We start from the raw sequence: 12,379 nt of genomic DNA, 5'->3' as shown, positions 1-12,379 counted from the left end.
TTAACTGACAGAGATATGAAAATACAGTAAGCTTCTTAGAGCATGCACGTCCTATTAAGTGTATCGTTTGCTCTATTGCAATTAAGTTCATCATATTTTTCACTCTAAATTCCTATTTAAAATTTCACTCCAGTTGTAAAAATCTTCCTGAAAAGCAAAGCCTGACACATTGCACTGGGACGTGTTGAAAAAGGGATTTATTATTCTTACTCTTTTTCCAGTAAAAGTCCATACTTTATACAGTCACTCGCTCACAAATATTAGCATTCAGCATTTGCCTAGTAAATGTTTAGTGTGGACGTTTATGGAACAGGAAATGAACCAGTCTTCCTTGGGACGTGGTATTTGGAGTATTGATTTTGCACTCTTCAATTCCTGCCTGGGTCCCCTTAGCCCCCAGTATCCCGGTCCCTTACGCTGACCTAGCCTGGGGCTCTCCAGAGCTAGAAAAAGCAGAGGCAATAGGAAATGGGCCAGAGTTTGTGTGGGGCAGACTCAGGAAAACTAGATGAGGAGTCCCTGTTCATTAGAGAAGCCGAAACTTGCAGACAAAATGTGTGAGTACCGGAGCCTGTCTTACTGCTGCTGTATTTTGGAGAGAATGTTTTGGAGAGCAGTAGGGTTTGGGGGTAAGCAAGACTGATGCTGTGCTTGGAGTGCAGGTTGGAACTCGTGAGCTGAACATGTTGTTGGTTGTGCTGTTGTATTTGTGGGAAATTGGGGTGGAGGGGGCCTCTGAGATCAGCCAGATCAATCCCCTGCTCCTAGTACATTTCTGTCTATTCGTGATGCATTTGCCTAACCTGTTTTGTAAACGTCAGCGGTAATCCTAGTTTGTGTGTTCAAGTGCCAAATTTACTGTTAGGAAGACTTACTTAACACCTCCCTCTAAAATTTCCTTCTCTTTATTTTGGGCTATTGCTTTTTATTCCAAGAGTGGGCTCTGAATTCTGAAATCTTAGCCAAACTGCTATGACTGGGCAATGTGAACGTACCTTTTCAAAAATATTTCTAGCACTTGGTGATTTTGCTTATGTGAAAAAATATTCTAAAGTTTTTCCAAAGTACTCTAGAGTTTCTGCTTCTGGTTGTAGGGTAACCCGGGAAGTGAATCAAGACCTAAAAACGGAATGTGCTAGACGAGCATCAGAACAAGCCATAAAAGTGCACTATCTGTTTATAAATGAAATAAGTCAGTCAAATTAAAAGATGTTCTGATTCTATTTATAAATTTCAAACAAAGATCAGACCGCTTATCTACATAGGCATCTGTTTCTAATATAATACTGTGTGCAGTCCTCCATCTGTGGAAGGATTGAAGTGTTTAACGTGTGATCCCATTTATTTTACAATCATGTCAATCTGCTACCTTCTGTGGACTTAATTTTATTGTAACCTGTTGTGAATTAGTTCACATCCGACATCGGAGGCTTATGGGTGTAGCTGCTCCTGGTCTGCTTGTGCTCGAGGTCAAAGGTAGATCTGCTAACTGGAACCCTATGGCTGTGTGTGAAGGGACCCAGGTGTATTGTTTTCACCCAAATGCTGTAGTGTCTATTTGCATAAAAGGTTAATGGATAGCAGAATGTTATTTACGTTACGTAAATTATTGTGTTATTTCTAAATAGCACAATAAAAATAATGGAAAATGTCCTTTATCTGTAGACATTGATAACTAATTGGAAGGCAGGACTGCAACTAGTGAGAAGCAACCTTTATATGTAACTTGATAACAAAATATTAAAAATACATTGTGGATAAGACTGTGACTGGCTTAGTAAAGCCCAGTCAAGTGTAAATTTAGTAACTCTATCTTTGTGGGTTTTCAGTGGTTCAAAAATCCCTCTATATTGTAGGAACTGGTCGGAGTTTGGATGTGTTTTTTTGAGTTTTATCGGGGGATTTCAGTTTGCAGTATTAGCTTGCAAAACAAACAAATGAACAAAAACCCCTCTAAACTAATCAGCGTACCGAGTCTCATTATACTGAATGCAAGTCATTATACTGATAATCACCTCATCAGATTTATTGCAATTATAATAATAATATTGGAATCGTAATTCCAATTGGAACATTTTTTCCCAGCCGCTTGTTCTGTTGCAGCTGGAGCCATGACCTCAGCTCGGGTGGATGTTCCCAGGGTGGTTGTAAGTCAGGGGGCAATTAACCATGGCAAGCACAGGGCCCTGGCACTGCCCTCTGAGCCAGCCAGCTCATCGCTAACCGGGGTCCACGTATACGAAGCCTCATCTTGGGTACAGTGAAGGCACGCTATCGTGATGGCATACGCACCGTGGGCAGCGTGGAAGGTCAGGGTAAGTGATCAGAAGCCATAAGAAACAGTATTTCCAGCCTTAAAATTGTAATAATGCCTGTAGTAGTGGCAACAGCCTCTTGTTGAGGAATTCTCTAGCACAGAAGTCCCTTGAGGCAAAGCTCACCTTTTCCTTTGGTGTTTACGTGATTCCTTGCCCAGCAGGGGACTTTGCTGGTGGCTGACCCCTCCAGCCTTCTGCTTCCGATTAGTTTGCTTGGTTGATTCTGCGTGCAGCTGTGCAGCAGTCTTTGTACCTGTTGCATCCCCGTTCTTGAGAAAGCTACACTCAGTAGCTTTCTCAAGTATGCATGCGCATAAGGATGCACACAACTTAGCAGCTTCCTAGGTGAAAGAGTTCTTTAGGTTCTAATGTGCTATGCCAGAGGACATGGAGTGGTCACCTGCCAATAAGATCTCTTCAGCAAATAGGTTGATTTGACCAAACTAGCAACATCTGAAAATCAACCAAGTTTTTACTGTATTTTTTTTCTGCAATGATAATGCAGATGAGGAAGGATTGATATATACGTGTCAGTTGAAACACTGACTGATCCATAATAAGGAATTTTTTTTCCTAATTGGAAGAAATTGTCACAAAAAATCACTGAAGTTCACTACCTGGAGTTTAGGTTTCACTCTTTGTATTGCATAGTTCTAAAGAACAGCCTTACAATATCCTTGATTCTTCATTCTGGTCCTTACCTCTCAATTAGGTCATGCCTAGAATGAAAAGTCAACTGTTTTAAAATCTGCTTTAACTTTAAATGAGTTACTTATAATAGCATATTCATTTTTACAATGATATCGTGCCACGAACTTTCAGCTAATTTCTGGACCTTATTCAACTGGCATACAATTGAGATGGGGATTGATACACTTCTCTGGCTCTAAGGTTAGCATCTTTATTTTTTGGGTCAGCCAAGTCACTTTTCTATTTTCTTACTGAAAAAGAGATAAGATATATGAGTAATTGTAATAGGAGTGTGACTGCATTAATTTTTATTTTATAATAGTTTCCACTTTCCAAACCCTGATTCAATCCTTTGTAGCTTTCTAGAACTTCTCTAGCTGATGTTTTCCAAGAGTGATCTCTGCCAAAGAATGGATTACTTGAATAGCTCACACATTTGAGGGGAATAAGATCGTTTGTATCTTCTCCTTTCCATTCTACAAGCTCTTTATAACAACGCTGTGAGCATCAAATCCTGCATTTCTGATGCCATGAAATTTTTTACTGTCCTAATTGTTAATTAAGAAATACTTAAGTAATCAAAAGAAGTTTTTTTCCTCTTCATCACTCTGTTTAATTTTTCCTGCATGTTTCAAGCTGTAATATATTTTTTTCTGAATTAAAAATATGAATTCTAGATTGCTATATTGGGTCTAGAAAGCCTTACTTTTTATACACCTCATTTTAAAATTCCTTGAGCAGCATGGGTATCGTACAGCTGGTTTCAGGCAGGTAAGTATTGAACTTCATAGCATAACTCCTGGTGCTGTTTTCAAACAAAGCTAAATGTCAGACATGCAAAAGAAAGACAAAAAAGTGCCCTACAAAGATTCTCTGGAACAGGAAATAGATGGGGGCTAGGAATAGCTAAGGGGAAAAAAAAAAGCTACTAGATTTTAATTTTACCCAAAAATACATAAAACAGACAAAGATTTGCAGGTTTAAAAGATCAGAGCATGGACAATATTGCTGCTGGCTCCAGGATTTGTTCTTCCTTAGGCAAAACTTATGATCCTGGTCTATCTTAGCCCAGGATATAGTGAAAGATCTACCCTTTCACATCTGTCTCAGCGTTGCCAGACTCTTTGATCCTTGACATGTTTTTCTGACTTTTCAGACTGTCTTTTCCTGTCTTACTTTCATCCCATCGCTCCACATTATGACCAGCTCTTATATAAACTTTTAGGAAGGAGAAGAAAGGAAATCATCAATTATGACAGACGAGTGGAAAGATGAAAGAGGAAAAGAGAAATTGAGCTTCAGAGAAAACAGTAGAGGGAGGGCAGGATTTAAGGAAAAATGGTAATATAAGTCCAAAGAAGAGGATGCAAATTCGATTATCTGATGACTTTCCCCTTCACCCTTCACAAAGATGTGTTTCTCTCTTTCAGCACAGTCCCCTTACAAGGCACTCAGGGAAGATTTTGCTCAGTAAGGTAAACTTTTGATAGTGCTTACTGAATAAATGGTTCCTGTGGGGTATTCTACAGATACCTTTTTATCTGTAGAATATCTTATTTTGCATTAAGCAAATAAAGGAGAGGGGTAAAGTGTTTTATTCCCCATCTGAATTTGCACAGCACAGAAATTTTTATCCCAAGGAGTGTCCTATTGAAACTTTAGATAGGTAAAAGTGTCTAGTTCCCTCTCAGTGCATTTTAATCACTCTTTTCAATGCAAACCCTGTCCCAACCAGTGGTAATTCATGCTAGTCTCAAAAGTAAGATCACAGATTTGAAGTTTCTGCAGATTAACGTATAAACAGCAGAACAGGATGAAAGATAAATATTTTGCCTTAAAACCAAAAACACAATAGCTTCCTCAAGGAAGGTTTTACCTCTTTTTAAGTTCTTCACACTCATAGCTTAAGCAAGGGGCCAGGATGGGGAAGTTTCTGTTGCTCCTGCATGTTTTATCAAAAATTTCTTCCTATTAACTGCAAAATTACTCTCTGCCTGGGGTGTTGATTTGGTGGGAGTGAAACTTCTAAGAGTCTTTTATAATACCTCTCTGATATGATTAAATTAAAAATCCTTGTCTGAATGTGTGTAGATCTCCAAGTGATCTGGGAAATTATGGTTGAGTCCCCTCTATTCCTGACCATTTTGGCCTATGCATGTTTAGAAAAATTTGGGATGAAATCTATATAGCCAGGATGTATTAAAATAATGTTAATATAGTCTTCAAAGAGCATAATGTCAATGCAGAACTCATTCTGCAAACAGCCTGCATGAAGGAATCCTGTAGGTTTCAATATGCGTTCTGTCTGCCGGAAGGTAAAACTAAACCTACATCTAGAGGATTGCACTGCATTACTAAAAACCTGCGTACTTAAATTCATTTTTAAAAAAATCTATCGATACACTTAAATTGTTCTAACAAACAAATCAACAACACATGTTGATTATGGAAGCCAACAGCACTGATAAAAACGAGATTAAAGGGGTTGAAACAAATTAAAAGGCAATTACTTTGTTTTTATACAAGGTGTTAAATAATCAGAATGTTTAGAATTTAAGAGTTGCTTTCGACTTCTTAATATCATTCTATTGCCCCTGAAGATCTATCCTTCAGTATTCCTTTTCTGTCTTAGAAATTTGGACCCATGAAACAGCATCACAGAAGGATATGTCTTTAGTGATAAAAAATGCTATAATGATTTCCTTAATGATGTATTTTGTATCAGCTTTTACTGAAAATATATAGTAACGTAGGAAGCTCAATGCCTGAAATGAACTCTTCAAATTCCTGTTTTATGATCTCTTAAGCAGTGATGCCCTCCTGTGGATCTCGGTAGTATGCTTTCTACTGGAATAAATTGAATGTTTTATGCCTGAAAATAATATGTTTTTTTTTCTTCTTTCTAATATTCGAATACTAACTAAAATATTCCACGAGGACATTTAACACACTGCTTTATTTGACCAGTGACTCTTGTTTGAGAAACGCATTTTCTTTAGGTAGTGCTGCAGGTGGAGCATTAGCCTGTGTTCGAAACGAACTGCTTAAACAATGCATTCTTATTCTGTAATTTGCTATCAGCATTGAAACGATTTAATGCTGCAACTGCCCTGTGAGGAGGGGAAGAGCATGTATTTGTTTTTAGTGGTGTTTGCCTAAGAACTTCAAAATACATAGATTGGTATTAGGTATTTAATCATATGTAGTTACAAACAGTTACAAAAATAAGGAAAAAAAAGGTAGGGAAACTGCGGTAGCTGCAGGAGTGTTGTCTGGTTTAGACAGGGGACGTCTCATGCACAGCGTGAGACTCATTTTTTGGTTCTGTGCCCCCTGCATAGGTGCTGTGTATCGCACGTTTGCAGTGGCTCACAGCAACTAGATGGAAAAGGCTCATTTCAGGAGCAAGTAGGAGCACATCGTTCATAGGAATGGGTCCTACCCACTAAGGCTTTCTGTAGTATCAGAGGAGACACTTCTATCTGCAAGAGACGGGTATATATATTTTAAAGGTTTTTATCACTTGTTCCTTTTCATAAATCAACCAGTGAGAAGTGCAAATGAAGAGGAAACGTTTGGGTTATATTTGAATGTGGTCAGCTACTGATTTTCCCTAGTGATTTGTTCACATCTTAAAACCCCTCATTTCCTCCTCCTGCTGACAGAAGCAGGGACTTCTTTCTTTGATCTCTTCCTTGGCGTACCTGTCCCTCTTGTTTCAGGGAGAAAAGTGAGCCATAACAAAGCGTTCCGTTTTCCTTGGTGTCCATGGTGTCCATAATTAGCTCTTCTTAATTTTTCCTCCTTTTTGCTGTAAATTATTAACAGTCTATAAAACTCTCATGGGTTATTTTCTACATGAAATAGACATTATTTTAGCTTGGGAAGGGCTACACAGTTTTTGCGATAAGGAGTAGGCAAAACATATTTCTGTATTTCCTGTAATTGTGTGGAACTTTTACACAGCCTCTAGGAAAACTTTTTTTTTTTTTTATGAGTAGGGTATGGTTATTTTTAAACCACAAATATTTCAGTGATTCTATGGGTCTATTCTCTTTTCTAAACTAGCTACAATGATTGTGTCTGTTCATGCATTGAGATAAATGGATCTAAACACATGGTGTTTTTCCTTGTGAGTGGCAGTCGAACATGGAGATTTAATATTGCTGTCATGTAAATGTTACTCTTAAAAGACTGGGCTATAGCAGAAAACCACAATTTAATAAAAATTGGATTACTATATTGCAAATATTAATTGAACTGGTTGATGATAATCGTGGCCTTTAAGTTTAAAGACCAAAAGCTTGGCCTGCTGACAGAAATGAGGCCAGAGTTTTCCTGTCAGGGTTAACCTCAGGAGCTGACACCATCTGAAGGGAGATAAGGAAGAATCGCGCTTTGTGCTGAAACTTTCAGCCTCTCTGGCCTTCATTTGGGGCTGTACTTAACTCAGCCTTCTGCCACAGTCAGTGTTGTGCTGGTATCTGAGTCTCCAAGAGTGCGTTTTGCACAGCAGCTGATCGGAATCGGGGGATGTTGCAGTTCTGCTGCTTCCCTCGCGCCAACACTGGCAGTCAGGGGATCGAGCAAGGAAACCGAGGCAGCTACAGCCTGTTACCAGGGGCTGAACTGGAGGGAAGGCTTGTTCTAGTCTCTCTCAGCAGGAGACTGTAATGTGTCTGACAGGGACCCAGGGGGTGAACTTGCTGGAAAGCAAGTCTGATTCTCAGCTTTGATTGACCCAGTCCCCAGGATTTCTGGTTTGCAGAAAACCTCTCTGGCTTTCCCATCTGTGCCTTGGTAAGGTAAGGTAAGGTGGGTGACCAGCTTGTCCAGCTGCCACAGCCCGACTCGCTCGCTCGTTGGTGGCCAGGCTCAGCAGTGGTTCGCCTCTTGGGCAGCGTGGTGGTGAGTGTTGATGCCCACGTTGTTGGGTGATGTAGAGAACGAGACAGCACTGACAGACTTTTGGAAGCCAAGAACTGGGGCATAAAGCAGGTATTCTACGGGGACTTCAAGGAAAACTCTTTAAGACTGAGAGACTGGAAAGGAGCAAAGGGGCACGGGACGGGTTAGAAGGGACAAACACGGGCTGGGGGGCGGCAGCCGGACTCATGGGAACGGGAGAAAGAAACCAAAGCGGTCGGGCCGGGCTGCGGCTGCGGCGGCCCCGCTACCTCAGCCACCGCCCCCGGCCCCGCCTTTCAAACGCTCCCGCCCGCGGGGGCGGGGCCGCCGGGGAGAAAGCGCGCGCCGGGCAGGAGGGAGCCCATTGGCCGCCCGCCGCCGGGCTGACGCAGTGGCGCAGCGCGGGCCGGCCCCGCCCCCTCCCCCTCCCACTCCCTCCCTCTGAGCGAGGCGCGCGAAGAGCGCTCGGCGCCGGCGGCCGTTACGGAGCAACCCCATTGGCTGCCCACCGCGTCCGTCAGCGGCGAGCCCCGCCCCTCCTGCCGCCGCGCGGCGGAGGTCGCGCTCTCCGATTCGCCCCCACGCCCGTCAATCGCAGCCTTAGTCCCGCCCCCGACGGCGAATCGCGGGCGGCCCCCCGGTTCCGCGCTCCGATTGGCCGCGGCGGCGCGGAGGGGGCGTGGCGCGGCGGCGGGCGGGCGGGCGGGGCTCCCGGCGTCCCCTTTGTGTGGGCACCAGTCGCCGGGCGAGCTCCTGAGGAGCAGCCGCCGCCATTTTGTGCGTGCCCGAGCCCGTCCCCGTCCCTCATTCCCCCCACCCCCTCGGCGCTGCGGGAGCGGCGGCAGCAGCCGGGCCGCGCCGTGCCCGTGAGGTGAGGCGAGGCGAGGCGCGGGGCCCGGCCGACGGGAGGCAGCGCTCGGCGGCCGCCGCAGCCCTGAAGCGGCGCCGCGCGGGGGAAGAGGCGGCAAGACGGAGGCGGGGGGGAGAAGAGCGGCGGCGGCGCTGCCCCCCGGCGGGAGGAGGAGCCTCGGCGCCAGGCCCCGGCGCGGCCCCGGCCCCGCTCCCGGCGGCGGCATGGAGAACTCGCAGCTGTGCAAGCTGTTCATCGGCGGCCTCAACGTGCAGACCACGGAGGCCGGGCTGCGGGAGCACTTCGCGGCCTACGGCACCCTGACCGACTGCGTGGTGGTGCTCAACCCGCAGACCAAGCGCTCCCGCTGCTTCGGCTTCGTCACCTACTCGGCGGTGGAGGAGGCCGACGCCGCCATGGCCGCGTCCCCCCACGCCGTGGACGGCAACGCGGTGGAGCTGAAGCGGGCCGTGTCCCGGGAGGACTCGGCCAAGCCCGGGGCTCACGCCAAGGTGAAGAAGCTCTTCGTGGGCGGCCTCAAGGGGGACGTGGCCGAGGGGGACCTGGTGCAGCACTTCAGCCAGTTCGGCCCCGTGGAGAAGGCGGAGATCATCGCCGACAAGCAGAGCGGCAAGAAGCGCGGCTTCGGCTTCGTCTACTTCCAGAACCACGACGCGGCCGACAAGGCGGCCGTGGTCAAGTTCCACCCGATCCAGGGCCACCGCGTGGAGGTGAAGAAGGCCGTGCCCAAGGAGGACATCCAGGCGGGCGGGGGGGGCGGCGGCGCGGCCAGGCCCTCGCGGGGAGGCCGAGGAGGAGGAGGACGGGGCCGGGGCGGCGGCGGATCCGGTAACCGGGACCACAACGGGCTGGCCAAGGGAGGCGGCGGTTACAACAGCTACGGCGGCTACGGCGGGGGAGGAGGCGGCGGCGGGTACGGCTCCTACGGCGGCGGCGGCGGCTCCTACGGAGGAGGCGGCGGAGGCGGCGACTACGGCAACGGGTACGGCGGGTTCGGCAGCTACAGCCAGCACCAGTCCTCCTACGGGCCCATGAAGAGCGGCGGAGGAGGCGGAGGAGGGGGCGGCAGCTGGGGGGGCCGCAGTAACAGTGGACCGTACAGAGGAGGCTATGGCGGGGGAGGCTACGGGGGCGGCTCCTTCTGAGCCGGAGCGCCCGTAGCCGCCGGGGGGGCGGCGTGCAGAGCCCTCCCTCCGGCACGGGGCAGCTTCGAAATGGTTTCTCCCCTCGCCCGCCGAAGGGCAGCTCCTTTTAAATGCCTCCCCGCTGTGGGAGCAGCTCCTAAATGCCCCCTGGGGGTCGCCTCTGCTGCCTGTGCCACTTCTTTTCTCTCGGAAGATGGACTAGGCCCCACACACACACATACTTTGTGTTACAGTCATTGATGGACTCTATTTTTTTATTATTACTTGGACCTTGGTCGTTTTTATACTAGCAACGAAAAATGTCTTGTTTTAATTTTTTTTTTTGGGGGGTGGGTACGGGGTGGGAAGCGTCTTGCTGATCTGGAGTAAAAACTGGGGAGGGTTACGGGGGAATTTTCTTTGTTGTAAGGACTCGATACCTGGCTACTACATTTTTTTCTACAAAACCTACTCGGATCCCATGACTGAAATTAACATTTCTGTAAAGGAGGAAAAAAAATCGTTTTTACGTTTTTTATTTTTTAAATAAATCATTGTGTTCATTGACCTTTACATGTCTAATTTTTTTCCTAGGATCCATTCCGTACGGTTTAAGGCTTTTCTAGGTTTGAAGCAAGTGTTCCTCTGCTTTAAAGTCTCTGTGTATTCAGAGTAAATATTTTATTGCCGGTAAAGGTCCTGATCGACTTTTTTGCTACCCCCCTAGCGGATTTATTGGTTTTCAAACACTCGACAGAGAAATTTTTTGAAGTACTAATCCGTGGATGTGGTCTGTTTTTTAATTACTCGTTCTCACGCAGTTTGTGTCCATCCACCATCTTGTACTAGGCAGTTTGACGTGCTGACATGGTTGGTCAATTTTTTCTATAGGACTTTTCCATCAACGTATGTACTGTGTAGTTTTGAAGAAATAGTTTGTGTTAAGCATGTGCTTCGTTCATATAAAATGTTCAGAATTTCCGATTGCTTAGTTTCAAGTCCTCTTATTGGTTTGTCTGTGTATGATTCCTTACAGGAAAGGGTCGACATTTATCCCTTCTATTAAATGCATTCTTGTTTTCATAGTACCGGGTTAACAGACTTTTTCATTCTCAACTATTGTCCTACGTTAAAGTTCCCTGAGAATCTCTTGCAGCACCATCTACCGGCAGGATGGCAGACCCGCTGCTGCAGGCTTCGTTACGGCAGGAGTAAAATTGGTTTGCTAACGATTGTACTAGACACTCGAAAGTTATTTTATGCCATTAGATGACTGGTGTAGAGTGAAATGAAATCTGCATGCGAATAACGATGGGCTCCATGAGTATCAACTGAAAAAAAAAAAAAAGAATTTGCAATACCTGCCTCAGCACATTATTATTATTTTTAAAATAATTGCAATTGCCCATATATTTCCAAAAGTGATAATCGAAGCTGTTTGGGCAAAGTGCTATGACAAATGAGCCAGCTAAGTGTACCAGTAACATAGGTGCCAGTTGTAAAGCAAAAATATTTGTGTAGTCTGCTTGATTAACAAATGTATATTTGTAGCCCTTTTCACGCAATAGAATTAAAGTTTGTTGTTTATTAAAAAAGCATAATGTTTTAGGGGAAAACTGCCTTCCTGCATAGAAATATAGAATAGCAACGTTTATGGGTTTATGGATATCAAATAAAGAATTGAATTCCTTACATGCTTGAGTCAGAGTATGTATGATACTGGGCATGGAGTTAAAAAGTACAAAGTTATTTTGACTTGAGGTTTCTAAGCAATTAGATATTTTATGGGACTGCATCTTAAAAGCTGATCTTCGTTTGTGCCAGGTGTGCAAGATACTAGGTGTATAATTCCCTCTGATTCCAGTGGAAAGTGAAATTAGGGATTTGCGCCGCTGGGCTGAAGGATTTTGGATGAAAATTCGAGTTAGAGTCAGTCTTTAATGTCAGGCTAACCTGACACTGATTTTTAGTTGAAATGAGTGGTTTTGTTGCTATTAGAAATAAAACTAGTGCAAAATCAATTCCTTACCTGCTTAAGTGAACAGGACAACCCTTTGGTATCATTGGGATTTAAACCAAGAGCAGAGTTTCTTCTGGAGTGCGATAACTTGTGGCTCTTACACAGTGAAACTGGTTCTCTTTGGCTTAGCTGTTGTAAATAGGTTCCAAGTAATTTGCATTTATATTGTAATATTTTTTATCTCAAACACTTGTCAGCCTCAGTTGTGAACCAGTATCACTGATGTGTTGTTGACAGTGCGTGACGCCTCGGAGAAGTATTTGTGAAACACTGCAACTGGTGAAGTGCCGGCTCTTGTCAGGGCAGCTGCAGGAGGTTGGTTTCATTTCAGTTCACTGAGCTTGAAGGTGTTTTACTGTACCTTTGTGTTCTGAATCCATGTTGGACAGTCATCCTTGAACTTCACCTGAAGCACAGCTTTCCTTTTTGTAGCTGAAGTGGACTGCTG

At 45.1% G+C, this 12,379-nt stretch overlaps 1 protein-coding gene across 1 annotated transcript; it reads left to right on the top strand.

Moving 5' to 3' along the window:
• The first annotated feature begins 8,665 nt into the window (after positions 1 to 8,665).
• Positions 8,666 to 11,603, top strand: HNRNPA0 (heterogeneous nuclear ribonucleoprotein A0). The gene has a single exon (XM_083798376.1). The coding sequence runs from the start codon at positions 8,991 to 8,993 to the stop codon at positions 9,930 to 9,932; it is 942 nt and encodes a 313-aa protein (XP_083654502.1). The 5' UTR covers positions 8,666 to 8,990; the 3' UTR covers positions 9,933 to 11,603.
• Positions 11,604 to 12,379: the final 776 nt, after the last annotated feature.

The sequence above is a fragment of the Anser anser genome (assembly GCF_964211835.1).
Source record: "Anser anser genome assembly, chromosome: 14".
Lineage (NCBI taxonomy): Eukaryota > Metazoa > Chordata > Aves > Anseriformes > Anatidae > Anser > Anser anser.
The sequence above is the reverse complement of the archived record's forward strand: the minus strand, read 5'-3'. Positions and strand labels throughout refer to the sequence as shown.